The sequence below is a fragment of the Dipodomys ordii genome, unplaced genomic scaffold (assembly GCF_000151885.1).
Source record: "Dipodomys ordii isolate 6190 unplaced genomic scaffold, Dord_2.0 Scaffold300, whole genome shotgun sequence".
Taxonomy (NCBI): domain Eukaryota; kingdom Metazoa; phylum Chordata; class Mammalia; order Rodentia; family Heteromyidae; genus Dipodomys; species Dipodomys ordii.
In genome coordinates, this window is record NW_012267516.1 from 209,696 (window position 1) to 224,509 (window position 14,814).

The following is a 14,814-nucleotide window of genomic DNA, read 5'->3' on the forward strand; positions in this document are numbered from 1 at the left end:
TAATAATACTATCATAATTACCAGATACTAAAATCATTTGTAACACGTTTTTAGTGTCTTCAAGAAAGCCAAAATACAAAGATCAAGAGCAAAATTCATATACTTTTCTACTGAAAATGATGCTGCTGAAATCTGCACAATTTTTAAAACAGTTTCTCTATGGATTTTCAGGAAGTGGTATTTTTCAGAACAGCCCAATAAGCCGGCAGGACAAAGAAGAATGTAAAAAGGTAAGGACTGGATTATCTAAAAAGTCTGCCAAAATAAAATAGAGATTGAAGTTATTGTTTAGACTACCATGTAAGTGCAGTTGACTATCAATAAAAACATAACTTTAAGTTTAAAAAAATCAAATATGTCTTCATATTTCTTAAACTCATTAAAAAATAATCCATCTTAGGGCTGGGAAGGTGGCTCAGTGGTAGAGTGCTTGCCTTGCATACATGAGGCCCTAGGTTCAATTCCTCAGCACCACATAAGCAGAAAAAAAAAAGCCAGAAGTGTTGCTGTGGCTCAAGCGGTAGGGCACTAGCCTTGAGCTGAAGAGCTGAGGGACAGTGCCCAGGCCCAGAGTTCAGCCCCCACGACTGACAAAAAAAAAAAAAAGATCCATCTTAAACTTATTATTCAAATCTGGGCTTAGAAAACCCATAGTACAGCCAAAGCATACAAATAAGCTTATTAGACAGGCTGATACAACTAGGTGTTTCATGAAAAAGTAGGAGGAGGGTAAGTGGCAATTAAATGTGTGAAATAATTGAAAATGAAGTTACACTACTTGGAAGAACTAAAGCACTTTGAAAAATGTCTAAGTTTAAGAAAGCTTCATTTTAAAATGGAGGGAAATGACACAGGGAAATAACATCCTGGGGAAAAACAAAAACAAAAACAACCCTAATCCCTAATGGAGCCTAGAGTATGTATGTGTGTTACTGACAATGCACTGAGTTGATGGTTCCAGTGGAGCCTTGGAAAATGAACGTCTCTACTTACCTGTTTTTATTGAGATCTGAAGTAAGAACTCAAAGTTGTGTTTCATCTAACAGTACATAAAACTAAAATAACAAAAGAATATGAGATTGTTAAACAGTCTAAGTGATCAGGCTACTAACAACAAGAGGTTGGCCAAGAATAAAAAGTTCTTTCTGAAGGAACAGGAAGGTCACATGCTATACACAGCACAACACAGTTGGCCTTAGAATGCATTATGACCTAAGAAGCAGGCTTCCCACACCCCCCCTCCCACCACCCCTAAGTTTTGACATCTCACAGTACCACTGCAGGTTACATATAGAACAGTAAGCAGAGGAATGTACTCATATCAAAAGGATCACAAAGTAGAGCAAGTTGACAGAAGGCAAACCACAGGCAGGACAAACTGTTCTATCTGAATATGGCAATCACTATACATATCCCAGATTCTCCATCTCATTTCTATACCGCTGTTCAGACACCTTGCTTTTATGTTGTTTGCTCTCTAAATGCTGCCGGAATTCGATCTCTTCGCCAGCTCCCACATTACACATTGAGCAGTAAAACTGGCCACTTGGAGTAACACACATGGCCAGATCACGTGGAATTCTCTGCCGAGAGCGTGGATTGAAGTAAGGACCTGGCAAAGTAAGATATAAAAATAATATATTCAAAATATTCACTTGGGAAATGACAGTTTCATTCTTACCGATATTTGTAATTATAAATATAAATTATATAACATGTATGTATTATGTATCTTTGTATATTTACTATATATTCTTAATTTTATTCACTTAGGAAATGATAGTTTCATTCTTACCAATATAAATATAAATTATATAATATATAAATTATATAACATATGTAATCTTTGTATATTTATTATATATTTACATATTCTTAATTTTAAAGGAGAAGTTAATGAATTTTCTTAAACTATATGTTTAATCTACACAGATAAAAGCATTCCAGCTGTTAGCATACAGTATATGTATTTGACTATATGTGTTTGTCTGTCCAGCCAAACTCTAAAACATGAATACAATTTAAAACATACTTTAAGTTCTAAGCATTAAATTCTTATAATTATGTTAATGTGTTAATCAAAAAATTCCACTTGAAAAATTACCCAAGGGAAACACTGAGGTTTTACACAGAGACTTAGCAACAAAGATATTCACTTTAGCAATGTTTATGAAACTTTATAAGAGAAGTCCATAACTGAATGCAATGGAAATCTATGTCGTTGGCCAGTGATTCAGCTTAGTGGTAGAGCATTTGCTTAGCATCCATAAGACCTTGAATTCTATATCCAGAACCACATAGACAATAAAAAAATACGTACATAGGAAAATCCTTAATTATGATTATAATATTAAGTAGAATGAGAACATCACAATATCACTATTTCTATTTCTATATCATATTTGAAAAGATTAGAATGACAGCAGGAATGTTGATTACATTACTTTTTACCTTCCCTTTACATTTCTTCTAGGTACATTATTGACTTCTTAAGTCTGATCATCAAACACATCAAAATAATAAATATCCAGTGCTATTCTCAAAACAGTTTTTACTGCATTCCACAAATCTTGATATGGTATTTTCACTAATTTTTCATTCTTAGCATTTTAAATGTCTAGTATAATCTTTTCTTTGAATCAGGAATTATGTATAAGTATTTTAAATTCCTGAACAGAGGGAAGGGGTGAAATTATCCAAAAAGAAATATACTCTTTACCAGACTTATGTAAATGTAATCATTCTGTATGTCACCTTTATGAAAACAATGAAAAAACTTAAAATCCTGAATAGAAATATTGTTTAGTTTTAAATTTTGTTATTGACATTAACATTTTTTGTTAATTCACATTAAATTATACTCTGGTCAGAGAATATAATCTCTACTACTTTTATCCTAAAATTTTGTTTTATCTGATATTAATATACCTACTGAGGCATCCTTCATTTTACCTAGATTTTCCTTATATAATTGAATAATCTTTGTCATTTAACTGATTTCAATAGCATTTATTATAATTACTAATGTTTAGACTTTTTTGTTGTTGTTGCTTATTGGTGCTGAAGAATCCAACCTAGGGCCTCATGCATGCAAGGCAAGCACTCTACCACTGAGCCACCTTCCCAGCCATGTTTAGACTTTTTAATGCACTGCATTTTGTTTTCTAAATGGTCTTTTTCTTTTTCTTTTTTTTTTTTTGTTGGTCATGGGGCTTGAACTGTGGGCTTGGGTGCTGTCCTTCAACTCTTCAGCTCAAAGTGAGAGCTATACTACTTGAGCCACAGCGCCACTTGTGGCATTCTGGCAGTTAATTGGAGATGAGCCTCACGGACATTCCTTCAATAGGCTGGCTTTGAATCATGATCCTCAGATCTCGGCCTTCTGAGTAGCTAGGATTACAGACATGAGCCACTGGCGCCAGGCTAAATGGTCTTTTTCTTAGTCATCTCTTGCTTTTCAATGAACTTTTTAAAGTTTTGTTTTCTTGTTTTCCGGTATATATAAATAGCTCCGCTGGCATGTGTTGTATTGCAGGCAAAGGTTGGGAAAGGATAAAGGACACTTAAGCAGAACAAACTCCTATAAATGCATGATTCTACTTGAATGTTATATATAAAAAGCACCAAGGGAACATTTCAAAGCATATGTTTGTCTGGATCCCATTTCAAATATACTGTTTAAAAATCTCTAATATTTCAGGCAATTACATTTTCTAAGAACTCCCTATATCATTCTGATTTACTACCCTTGTTGAAACTACTGCTAAGAGCCAGGAAATGGTTTATATCTGTAATCCTAACTACTCAAAAGGCATGAATTCCAGTTTGAAACCAGCCCAGTTCAGGCAAGAAAATCTGTGAAAGTCTTTTTTTTCCTTCAGATTTTAAAAATTTTATTGTAAAGCTGATGTACAGAGAGGTTTCAGTTACATAAGTCAGGTAATGAGTACATTTCCTTTTGAACAGTGTCAATACCCCACACCACTCTCCCAGTTTTTTCCCTCCTGACTTCCTTCCCCCCAAGTTGTATAGTTAATTTCCAGCATAGTGTCTAGTGGGTATCACTGCTGAATTGGTTCAATCTTTGTCCTACCATTTCTGATTAACAACCAAAATGTCACTGCCAGGAAGCCACATGCTATTGGCTCAGGCCTGCAAGCCTAGCTAATCCAGAGGCTAAGATATGACAATGGCAGTTCAAAGTGCTAGCCTGGGAAAAAAGGCCATGAGACACTTTTTTGCAATTAATAAACAAAAAACCAGAAGTGAAGGAGTGACTCAAGTGGTAGAGTGCCAGCTTGGAACAAAAATGCTAAATAAGATGAGAAGTACAAGTTGTCATGTCCAAAACGAGCTTTACAACGTCGGTGCGGGGGGGGAAGGATTGGGATTGGGGGGGAGGGGGGAGGCTGGGAAGGGATGTGAAGGGTAAACCAAAAGAGGAGGCTGCAATGCTTGGTAAGAAATGTACGCATTATCCTGCCCATGTAATTGTAACCCCTCTGTACAGTATGTTCACAAATAAAATAAAATTAAAAAAAAAAGAGTATGAGGCCCAGAGTTCAAGCCCCAGTTACTGACATAAAAAGAAAAACAAAAATCAAAAGTCAAAAAAACAAAACAGAAACGACAATAAAAATACTACAAGGAGCCTGGCATCAGTGGCTCATGCCTGAATCTTAGCTACTCAGGAGGCTGAGATCTGAGGATCACAGTTCAAAGCCAGCCCAGCCAGAAAAGTCCCTGAGACTCTCATCTCCAATAAACCACCAGAAAACCTAAAGTGGCACTGTAGCTCAAGCAGTAGAGCGCTTGCCTTGAACTAATGAGCACAGGGACAGCGCCCAAGCCCAAAGTTCAAGCCCCATGATGGACCAAAAAAAAAAAAAAATACTACAAGGGCTGTAGGCATAGCTCTGTGGTAAAGACCTGCCTACCTCACAAAAAAGAGAATTCCTAAATTCAAACCCTAGTACCAGGATCACCACCACCAACAACAAAGGATGCTTAAATTTTCCTTTTAACACAACTGTTATTATTTTATTTTCCCCATAAGGACGAGGGATATAGTATGCTTTACTAGCATGCTCAAGATCCCCAGTTTGATCCCTAGCACTGACAGAAAAAAGAAATATCTTCCTCATGACATAGAAATTGAACGTGGTATAACTTTCAACAAAGCAGCTTATTCTTACAATGTGGTACCAGAAGAAATATAAAGGAACCTATGGTAAGAGACCCTAAAATACTACTGTGGTTTAAAATAAAATTAATAATAATAAATAAACTAAGTAGGAAATAAATATGACCTGAAATACACACCAGCCTGCAAAGTCACTAAACCAATTCAACGAAACAATGATTGCTCAATGACTGCTCAATGAGTTCTCAGGGCTTATGTACTACTAATAAAGGAAAATAAAAATAAGAAAGTCCCTTTGCAGAATGTATGTGGAAATGTCCAAAACCTATAAAAATATGCAGGTTACCTGAATTATTCTGTACTGTATACATATTTCTTCTATTAGGCATCATCTTAAATTCATTCGCTTCTTTACGGCTTCTTCTTTGACCCACTTCTGAGGAATCCCTAGAGAAAGTTTAAAAAACATGAGATTTCTAAACAAGGATCCATTTCTGTTCTTTTCCTGTAAAGGTAATTATCTCTCGTAACAGTTTGGTCTCAGAGAAAATGGCAATACCTACGAGAATGAGTTACTCTGGGCTTCTGCCAGTCTCAGCCTCTTGGCATGATTCTTCCCTTGATAGTGAGCCTGTGCCACAGCAGGGGAACTAAAGGAGGCATCACAAAGCTTACAGTAGTCATTCTCCGTGGCCAGTATCACTCTGCCTCCAGGCTTGAAAGAGCCCATCTGACATAAAAAAAGAAAAACACAAGAAGAAATAAGGTTAATAAAAAATATAGAATTCATTTCATCATTCGTCTCAAAAGTTGTTCTGTAGAGCTGAAAAATAATCAAAAGATATAGCATGACCACAAGCACTCAGTTTGTTTACTTTTTTGGCACTTGGGTGTGAATTTTTGGCACACAGACTTAATACTTCCAAGGCAGATGGTCTACCTCTTGGGCCATTCCTCCAGCCCTAGCATTCAGCTTTATAAGAAAATGAAATGAGTCTGAGAAAAACGAAGCCAGACTGGAAGGCACTCATGGCTTTGTATTATAATCATCTATGTACCAAAGCTCTGAATGATCATTGAAGAAAAATTTTAACTGTGTTTTAGAATTTCCACATAGAGGAGTTGGACAAGGAAATAATAGTTAGATAAATAGATGAGGCCTAAAATCTCATTTCTAGAAAGAGTAAAGTATGCTCAGCATCTATTAATAAGCATATACTAAATACCAATTGTTTATTGGGCTTGCTGCCAAGTCCAGAGGGATTAGGTTATATTTTCAATGTCCCAATACTCATAAAGTCTACAAACAATATACAGATTCAATATAATCAAAGAAAGATAACTAGCAGATCCAGACAACTGTATTCAGATTGGGGAACATATTAAAGGAAATATAATACTAAGGATATTTGTTAGGCCCACCCAAGAAAAATAGCTATAACCTAGGCAACTGGCCCACCTGGGGGCAGGCCCTAGGCCCTGAGGTCACTTCCTCATCCTCTGAGGATCTGCTGTGACTATACCTCCTCCCACCCTTCACTGTGGGCACACCTCCTGCCTGCTATAAGTTGCCCCTCTGCATGCCTCTACCTTGTGCTGGCCAGCAGGTTCAGTTCTTATATTAAACTTTCTCCTCTACCTGAACAACCACATGGATGTCTTTCTCCAAACCTTACATATGTTTATATATGGAGAGAGAGAGAGAGAGAGAGAGATAACATATATATAACTATACAGTTATATATATAGTTTTATACATATGTACATAATGTATATATACATACATATATATGTATAGTTCCAGTTGTAAGATCAGTTTCTTGAGGTACCTTTTAGGGACCTTTGTCTAGGGAGCTAGTATACATGCATTCTGGATTGTGTTGTTACGATAGACTTGAGAGTCCAGTCCCTTCTGTTCTTTGGAAGACAAAGTAGGTGATTCAAGAAGATGGTCTTGCATTTTTTGTAGCTTTTAAAATATGTATTCTACTACTTAATCTTTGAATTATTATTTTTTTACAGAATGGTACAGTTCTCATAAAAAAATAACTGTAAACTCAGGATGCCCAAGCACTCTCTGAAGCAGTCAGGATTAGCAAAAGGGTGGAGTGAGGTTCTTGACTGGGACACAAACTTTAAGGGGGAGTAAAAAAAAACAAAACACAAAATTGGATGGGAAGGGGAAACAAAGGAGGAGGCTACAATGCTTGATAAGAAATGTACTCATTATCTTGCCCATGTAATTGTAACTCCTCTGTACATTATTTTCACAATTAAAAAAAAACAGAAAAACAAAACCTCAGTTCTCAAGGCAAATATTTTACAGCAATATTAGAAAGTCTGAAATTAATGAAAAAAAATCAGTGGTTAAAAAAACTGAAAACTTAATGCTAGGATAACTAATACTAATTTTTCTTTTGCCTTCAAATGCAATATCACTTGGCATAGCACTGTTACTGAACTTAACACTTCATATTTTAAACATTTTTATTGTTAACTTATTTTTGTACTAGATTTTAAAAATATTTCTTTAAATATTATTTTAATTACTTTAGCTTTGGAATATTCACTTAAATTCTGTGTACTGGGAAAGTGTCTCACTTCCTTCAATCTAGTTCTGGACCTTCACTTTATTTAATGCTTGCAACAACATAGAAGTATCAGCCTTACTTATCAAAGTACAGTACATGAATCACAAGTATGAGCCTTTCTGGAAGTTTATTAGAAGCTCAGGATTGCTGAGTAACTTTCCACAGATTTATATATGTTACAGTGGTGAGACCAGTTCCTTTTGAGCCTGGACATCTGTTCTTAATCACCATAGTGTAAATTTATGTTTCTAGTATCACTGTTTTAATGTTTCAAATGTGGATGGCAATTCTAGCTATTTTTCCATAATGTAGATTTTTCAGGGGGATGAGATATATTGAAAATGAAACCAGGATAGAAAAACACTCAAAGAGAGATCATCAAGCTGAATAGTTTTCACATTACTGGTTGCTGAAGGCTGCTCCAAGACTGGGTGGGTACCTCCTATTGGGGTTGCTTACTACTAGGAAAGCACAGAAGCTGCCTTTTATCACATCACTCCCTCTGACATTTTTTTTTGTTGGTGGTGGCAGTTATGGGGATTGAATGCTGTCCCTGAGCTCTTTTGCTCAAGGCTAGCACTCTACCACTTTGAACTACAGAGCCACTTCTGGTTTTCTGGTGGTTAACTGGAGATAAGAATCTCACTTTCCTGAAGGATCAACATCCTGAAAATACTTCCCAAGACTATCTACAAATTCAATGTGATACCTATCAATATTCCAACCTCATTCTTCAAGGAAATAAAAGAGGGATTCCAAAATTCATATGGAACAATAAAAGACTCCAAATAGCAAAAATGATCCTTAGCAGAAAGAACAGTGCTGGAGGACTATCAATATCAAATTTCAAACTCTACTACAAAGCCATAGTCATCAAAACAGCTTGGTACTGGCACAAGAACAGACCTCAGGACCAATGAAATAGAGTTGAAAACCCAGAAATGAACCCACAGACCTATGGCCATCTAAACTTCCAAAAGAAAGCTAAAAAATTAGAATGGAAGAAAGACAGCCTCTTCAGTAAATGGTGCTGGCAAAATTGGTTAATCACTTGTAGAAAACTAAATCTAGATCCTTATATATTACCCTGCACCAGAATCAACTCCAAATGGATCAAAGACCTCAGAGTCAAAGCAGACACGCTGAAAACATTACAGAACAGAATAGGAAAAACCCTAGGTCTCCTTAGCACAGGCTGAAATTTTCTTAATAGAGACCCAGAAACACAACAAATCAAAGAACAAATGGTTGAACAAATGGGATTGCATGAAATTGCAGAGCTGCATGGCAAAGGACATAGCTAGCAAGATTAATAGAAAGCCCACGGAATGGGAGATCTTCACTAGCCATACAACAGACAAGGGTCTCATATCTAAAATACACCTGGAACTCAAAAAACTAAATCCCCCAACAACAAATCTTCAAAGAAACAACTGCCCAATAAATAAGTGGGCTAAAGAGTTAAAGAGATACTTCTCTGAAGAGGAAAGGATGACCAATAGACATGAAGAAATGCTCAACTTCTCTAGCCATAAAGATATGCAAATCAAAACAACATTGAGATACCACCTCACCCCACTTAGAATGGCTATAATCAAGAACTCTAATAACAACAGATGCTAGAGGGGATGTGGACAGAAGGGAACCTTACTGCATTGTTGGTGGGAGTGTAAACTTGTTCAACCACTTTGGAAAGTAGTATGGAGGTTCCTCAAAAGACTCCACATAGAGCTCCTATGACCCAGCAATCTCACTTTTGGGCATTTACCCACATGATCACAAACAAGACCATACTAAAGCTACCAGCACAACTATGTTTATTGCAGCATTATTTACCATAGCTAAGATATGGAACCAACCTAGATGCCCCTCAGTAGATGAATGGATCAAGAAAAGGTGGTATATATACACAATGGAATTCTATGCCTCCATCAGAAAGAATGACATTGCCCCATTTGTTAGGAAATGGAAAGACTTGGGAAAAATATATATTAAGTGTAGTAAGCCAGGCCCAAAGGAACATAGGTCCCATAGGTTTCCCTTATTTGCAATAACTAGTATATATCTGAGACAAGCAGAAACAGTCAGATAAGTCAATGTGAGGCAAAATGAACCCCAAGATAAGGACTCAAATGTTTTTTTCTTTCTTGCTATTGTTTCTAACATATTTATAAAATATTTCTTTGTTGTTTCATATGTACCTCCCCCACAGTATAACCCCTGTTTTCACTGTATTTGATGTTGTTAGAATTTGTGGAGGGGAAGGGAAAAAACAAATTGCTTAAATAGGGATGCAGGTGGACCTATTGCAACAATGAGATGTACAAGACGTTATGGTGGAAAAACAAACTTTACAACTTTGGTGTGGGTGGGGGGACATGGGAGGGACAGAGGGGGGGATGGGAAGGGATGGGAAGGGGAAACAAAGGAGGAGGCAACAATGCTTGATAAGAAATGTACTCATGGGCTAGGAAGTTGGCTCAGTGGTAGAGCGTTTGCCTTGCATGCCTGAGGCCCTGGGTTCGATACCTCAGCACCACATAAGCAAAAAGAAAAATGACTGAAGTGGCGCTGTGACTCAAGTGGTAGAGGGCTAGCCTTGAGCTGAAGAGCTGAGAGACAGTGCCCAGGCCCAGAGTTCAGGCCCCACGACCAAAAGAAAAGAAAAAGAAATGTACTCATTACCTTGTTCATGTAATTGTAACCCCTCTGTATGGTATTTTCACAATAAAAAAATAATAATAATAAAAAAGAATCTCACTTTCCTGCCTGGGATAGCTTTCAACTGGAATCCTCAGATCTCAGGCTCCTGAATAGCTAGGATTACAGCAACTAGTGCCAAGCCCCCTTTGACTTTTGAAGACAGTTATCTGTCCCTAGAGATTCTTCTTTTCCATATGACAGTGCTATTTTCTTCAAATATGACATGGTTTCAAGAATCTTTATATGCTATTTTTCTCTACCCCAAACCTTCTTTGTAACTCTTTGTTAACTCAATGAAATTGAATACTGTTAGTTCCCGTCTAGTTAGAAGGCAGACAGATATGAACATTAGATAGGCATGCTTATTAACTTATTTTCTTTTGATCTCCTGGCTCTGAGTAGTTTTGAAAGGGCTAGCAGAAAGTGTCTCCTTTTAGGATCTGACACAATTCTCTTTTATCTGCACAGTTTTTCAAACTGCCTCTGGATGGACTCTTGTTGGCAGGACAAGCTTTGTCCCAGGAATGTCTGCTCCTTGCTGGGATCATGTCCCATCTACTTGTTGCTGGGATGGCTTGTTCCAGTTGACTGATGATGGCATGTCCCACATCGGAGGAGCAGATGAATGACAGATCAAGAGAGAGTTGATGCCAAGAAGAAGCTTTTTATATTTCAACTGAAGCAACAAGGAGCTCAATAGAAATAGGTTTTGGGGTTTTGTTTTGTTTTTTTGGTTGTTTTGGAGGTTTTTTGGTCGGTCATGGGGCTTGAACTCTGGGTCAGAGCACTGTCCCTCAGCTTTTCAGCTCAAGGCTAGTGCTCTCCCACTTGAGTCACAGTGCCACTTCCAATTTTCTGTTGTTTTAGTGGAGATAAGAGTTTCACAGCTTTTACTCCTTGGGCTGGCTCTGAACCGAAATCCTAAGATCTCAGCCTCCTGAGTAGCTAGGATTACAGGAGTGAGCCATTGGTGCCTGGCTGAAATTAGTTTTTTTTAAAGGAGGGCTTACCTGGAACTTGTTAAGAATAGAAGTTAAATTTGACCAATAATTAAATGTAAGAGTTATTTATCCCTCTGTGAATCTGACTAAATGGTGCAGAGGATAAAATCTTCAATGACAAACTCAACAGTAGACATGATGAATGTTTTGAAAAATCAACTAATTAATTGAATGTAGCACTTTAGGACACTACTTAAGATTGAAACCATTGTCAGCTCTACATCAAGTTGCCCTACACACTTGGGAAACAGACATTAGACACATTTGTTCACATCCAAATCAGGTGAGCTTCTTTGTGGTTTGAGTTTAAAACTGCTCATTTTTTTTTCTTTGACCTGAAGAGCCATTAAGTCTTGATTACCTTAGAACAGTATGTGGTTTGAGTTTAAAACTGCCTGTTTTTTGTTTTCTTTTTTTTCTCTTTTGGTCTGTGGAGCCAGTTAAGTCTTGGTTACCAGAAAACCTTTAATTTTGGTAAAGAGACATATTAGGAGACAAACTGACCTTTGGTCACTTGCTAGATGGCTGGGGGTCCCATGAAAACACACCACATAGTCAAGATAGTGAATTTCTGGAGAAATCATGGAGATAAGAAAACTTGGCAGAGCTTTATTAAGTAAACAAACAGACAAACAGAAAATAAGGGGCCAAGGAGAGATACAGAGAGAGAGAGAGAGAGAGAGTTTTAACTAAAAGAATTTAAGCCCAGAATGGCTAGCATTCAACAGGGGTCCCCAGGAGCGACTCCACCTCACTCTCAAGGGTACAAGCAAAGGGGGAGGAAGGAGGGAGAGAGAAAAAGAAAGAGGAAATTGAACTGCTACAAAACAAAATAAGTTACCTTTCTAGAGGAGATGGCTGAGAAGCTTATGCCCACCCCCATCCTGTGGCAGGAACAGGGATGAAGATCTACAGAGGGAAACAGGAGACAGCAAAGGACAAGCAAGGAGAGTGAAGAAAGCCTGAATGTATCCTCTGACCATTTACCATTGCATTGGCAGAAACTGTTGCAATAAAAAATAAAGTGTTTTGGTTTTATGGAGTCCTTCAATACGAGTCTGGTGAGGATGTAGAAAGAAGGAGTCCCTAGGGATGCAGAAAGTAGGCCAACAAGAGTAGGTGGCCCCCTGTTATGGCAAGACGGGGGTGGGGACAGAGGGACCCACAGACAGAAGTCACTCACCAGACATAGACAGAAGATAGAAGACAGTGTAGTGAATGCACTGCCAGCAATGGTAAAGGAGAGAGGTCTGGCATTGGGCTCCCTTCGGCTGTTCGGGTCCATGGAGGGGGATCAGGAGGTGGACTGATCCTCAGAAAGAGAGCTAGGAGGGGTCCAGTAACTCCTGACACTACCCTGCCTGGGATATCATATGTAAGGTTTGGAGAAAGGAGCCCTCCATGTTGGTTCAGGCAGAGGAGAAAGTTTATTATAAGAACTGAACCTGCCTGCCCAAAGGAGATGTAGGCATGCAGAGGGAGGAATTAATGATGGAGACTGATTATATAGAGGGAGGGCAGGAAGGAGGTATGGCCACATCAGACATGGAAATGACCTCAGAGCCTGGGAACCTCCCACTGCCCCCAGGTGTGCCAGTTACTGAGGTTACATGGCTGAGCAAGGTCTGCTAGGGAGAGCCACGTGTGCATGGAGGGAAAACAAAGGTGAAGGGGCCATTTTTTTCCTGGGCAGACCTAACAATACGTGTGTGTGTGTGTGTGTGTGTGTGTGTGTACTATATATACATCTATATACACATATATAACTGTATACAGATGTATATATGCATAACTATAATAAAGAAATAATAAAGGAATAAATTACAAAAAGAAATGTTTAAATCTCTTTCTTTTCATTCATGGTCCATACACCTAAGGTCATTTAACTCAGAATTCTAAGACAGGTGTACTGTAACTGGATTTGTTTCATTATATCATGTGTCACTACCAAATTCAATAAGAAATCTCAATGTTTAAAGATTTTAGCAAATATTAAATCTAGCACAGTTCAATAAGTTAAAAGTACCAAGTAAGATCCTTTAGGAGTTTTTGCCTAACTGTACCTAGCTAAACAAATGGACAATAAATGTTATTGAGGAACATTTATGCAAACAACAGCTTCTAACTTTTATATATGTCTCACCTGTGGAGGAACTGGAAGAATTGGAGTTGCTGCAGGCTCTACTGCATTGCTCATTCTGGCAGGCGGAGGACAACTATTGGCTGCATAGTAATTTCGGAGTTTCTTGCCATGGTTCTTACCCTAGAAGTAAAAATATAAAATGAATGAGAACATCACATTGAGTTAATCAACATATTTATTTTAAAAAAAAATCACAGACAAAGCTGGGCGCCAGTGGCTCACATCTGTAATCCGAACTACTCAGGAAGCTGAGATCTAAGGATCGCGGTTCAAAGCCAGCCCAGGCAGGAAAGTCCGTGAGACTCTTATCTCCAATAAGCCACTAGAAAACCGGAATTGGCGCTGTGGCTAAAGCGGTAGAATGCTCACCTTGAGCTGAAGTGTGCAGAGACAGTGCCCAAGCCCAGAGTTCAAGCCCCACAACCGACCCTCCCCCCACAAAAAAAATCACAAACACTAATTTCATGCTATTCTTCTTTCATGTATGTACAAAATTGAAGCAAGAGTAATAGCTAAATTTGATTTACTAGATCTTAAATATAAAAGCCTGGATTTTTTTTTACAGATGATTAAATTCATCTGGGGAAGATAAAAGAAGAAAACTAAAAATAATAGTAATTTCCTATATGTTTCTGAAAAAGCATCATGTTTTCCAGTGATCCATGTAGTTAGTCAACTTATTGTTATTTGAAAACCATTACTTAAATACAAATCTTTTGATACTCAATATAATCTGCTTTAGAAGTGAGCAATGAAATGGACAACCCCCATTATTTTTACAAAAAGAGCACATATACAGCATTTTTAAACTTGCAAATGACTTTCACATGCAATAGCTTCTTTCCCACTTGCAAAAATCCTATAAGTAAAATCTGTTGATACTAACAGTCCTAAGCCAGAGAAACACACCAAGTGTGCCATCACAGGACAGAGAGTTAGACAAGTGAGAGAAAGCCAAGGCAAGAATACACATCTGAGCACCAGCCAGCAACGGCGGCGGCAGGGTCACAGTGGAGACCGCAGCCAGGCTATCAGCGGCGGCAGGGTCGCAGTGGAGACCGCAGCGGGGCTAAACCTGAGCGCTGAGAGTCCGGGACGAAGGAGCCAGACGCAGCGGGCGAGCGGATTCTACTCAACACCAGCAAGAACCGACAAGGAGCAGACAGCTTCATCCTGCAGTTTGCAGACCAGAGACGACCCAGGATCCAAGACTCGGCGTGAGTAGAAGCCCGA

The 14,814-nt window shown here is 38.2% G+C and overlaps 1 protein-coding gene across 2 annotated transcripts in view; it reads right to left on the reverse strand.

Annotated features, from left to right (window-relative positions):
* Positions 1–573: 573 nt before the first annotated feature.
* Positions 574–14,814, reverse strand: part of Zmat3 (zinc finger, matrin-type 3) — a 44,571-nt gene continuing 30,330 nt past the window's right edge. For both annotated transcript variants that reach the window (XM_013036560.1, XM_013036561.1), the window contains exons 3-6: positions 13,582–13,701; positions 5,707–5,873; positions 5,490–5,590; positions 574–1,612 (exon numbers count right to left, since the gene is read on the reverse strand). In XM_013036560.1, coding sequence (XP_012892014.1) covers positions 1,404–1,612; positions 5,490–5,590; positions 5,707–5,873; positions 13,582–13,701 — 597 coding nt within the window. In that variant the 3' untranslated portion in view covers positions 574–1,403. The remainder of the gene's footprint in view (positions 1,613–5,489; positions 5,591–5,706; positions 5,874–13,581; positions 13,702–14,814) is intronic.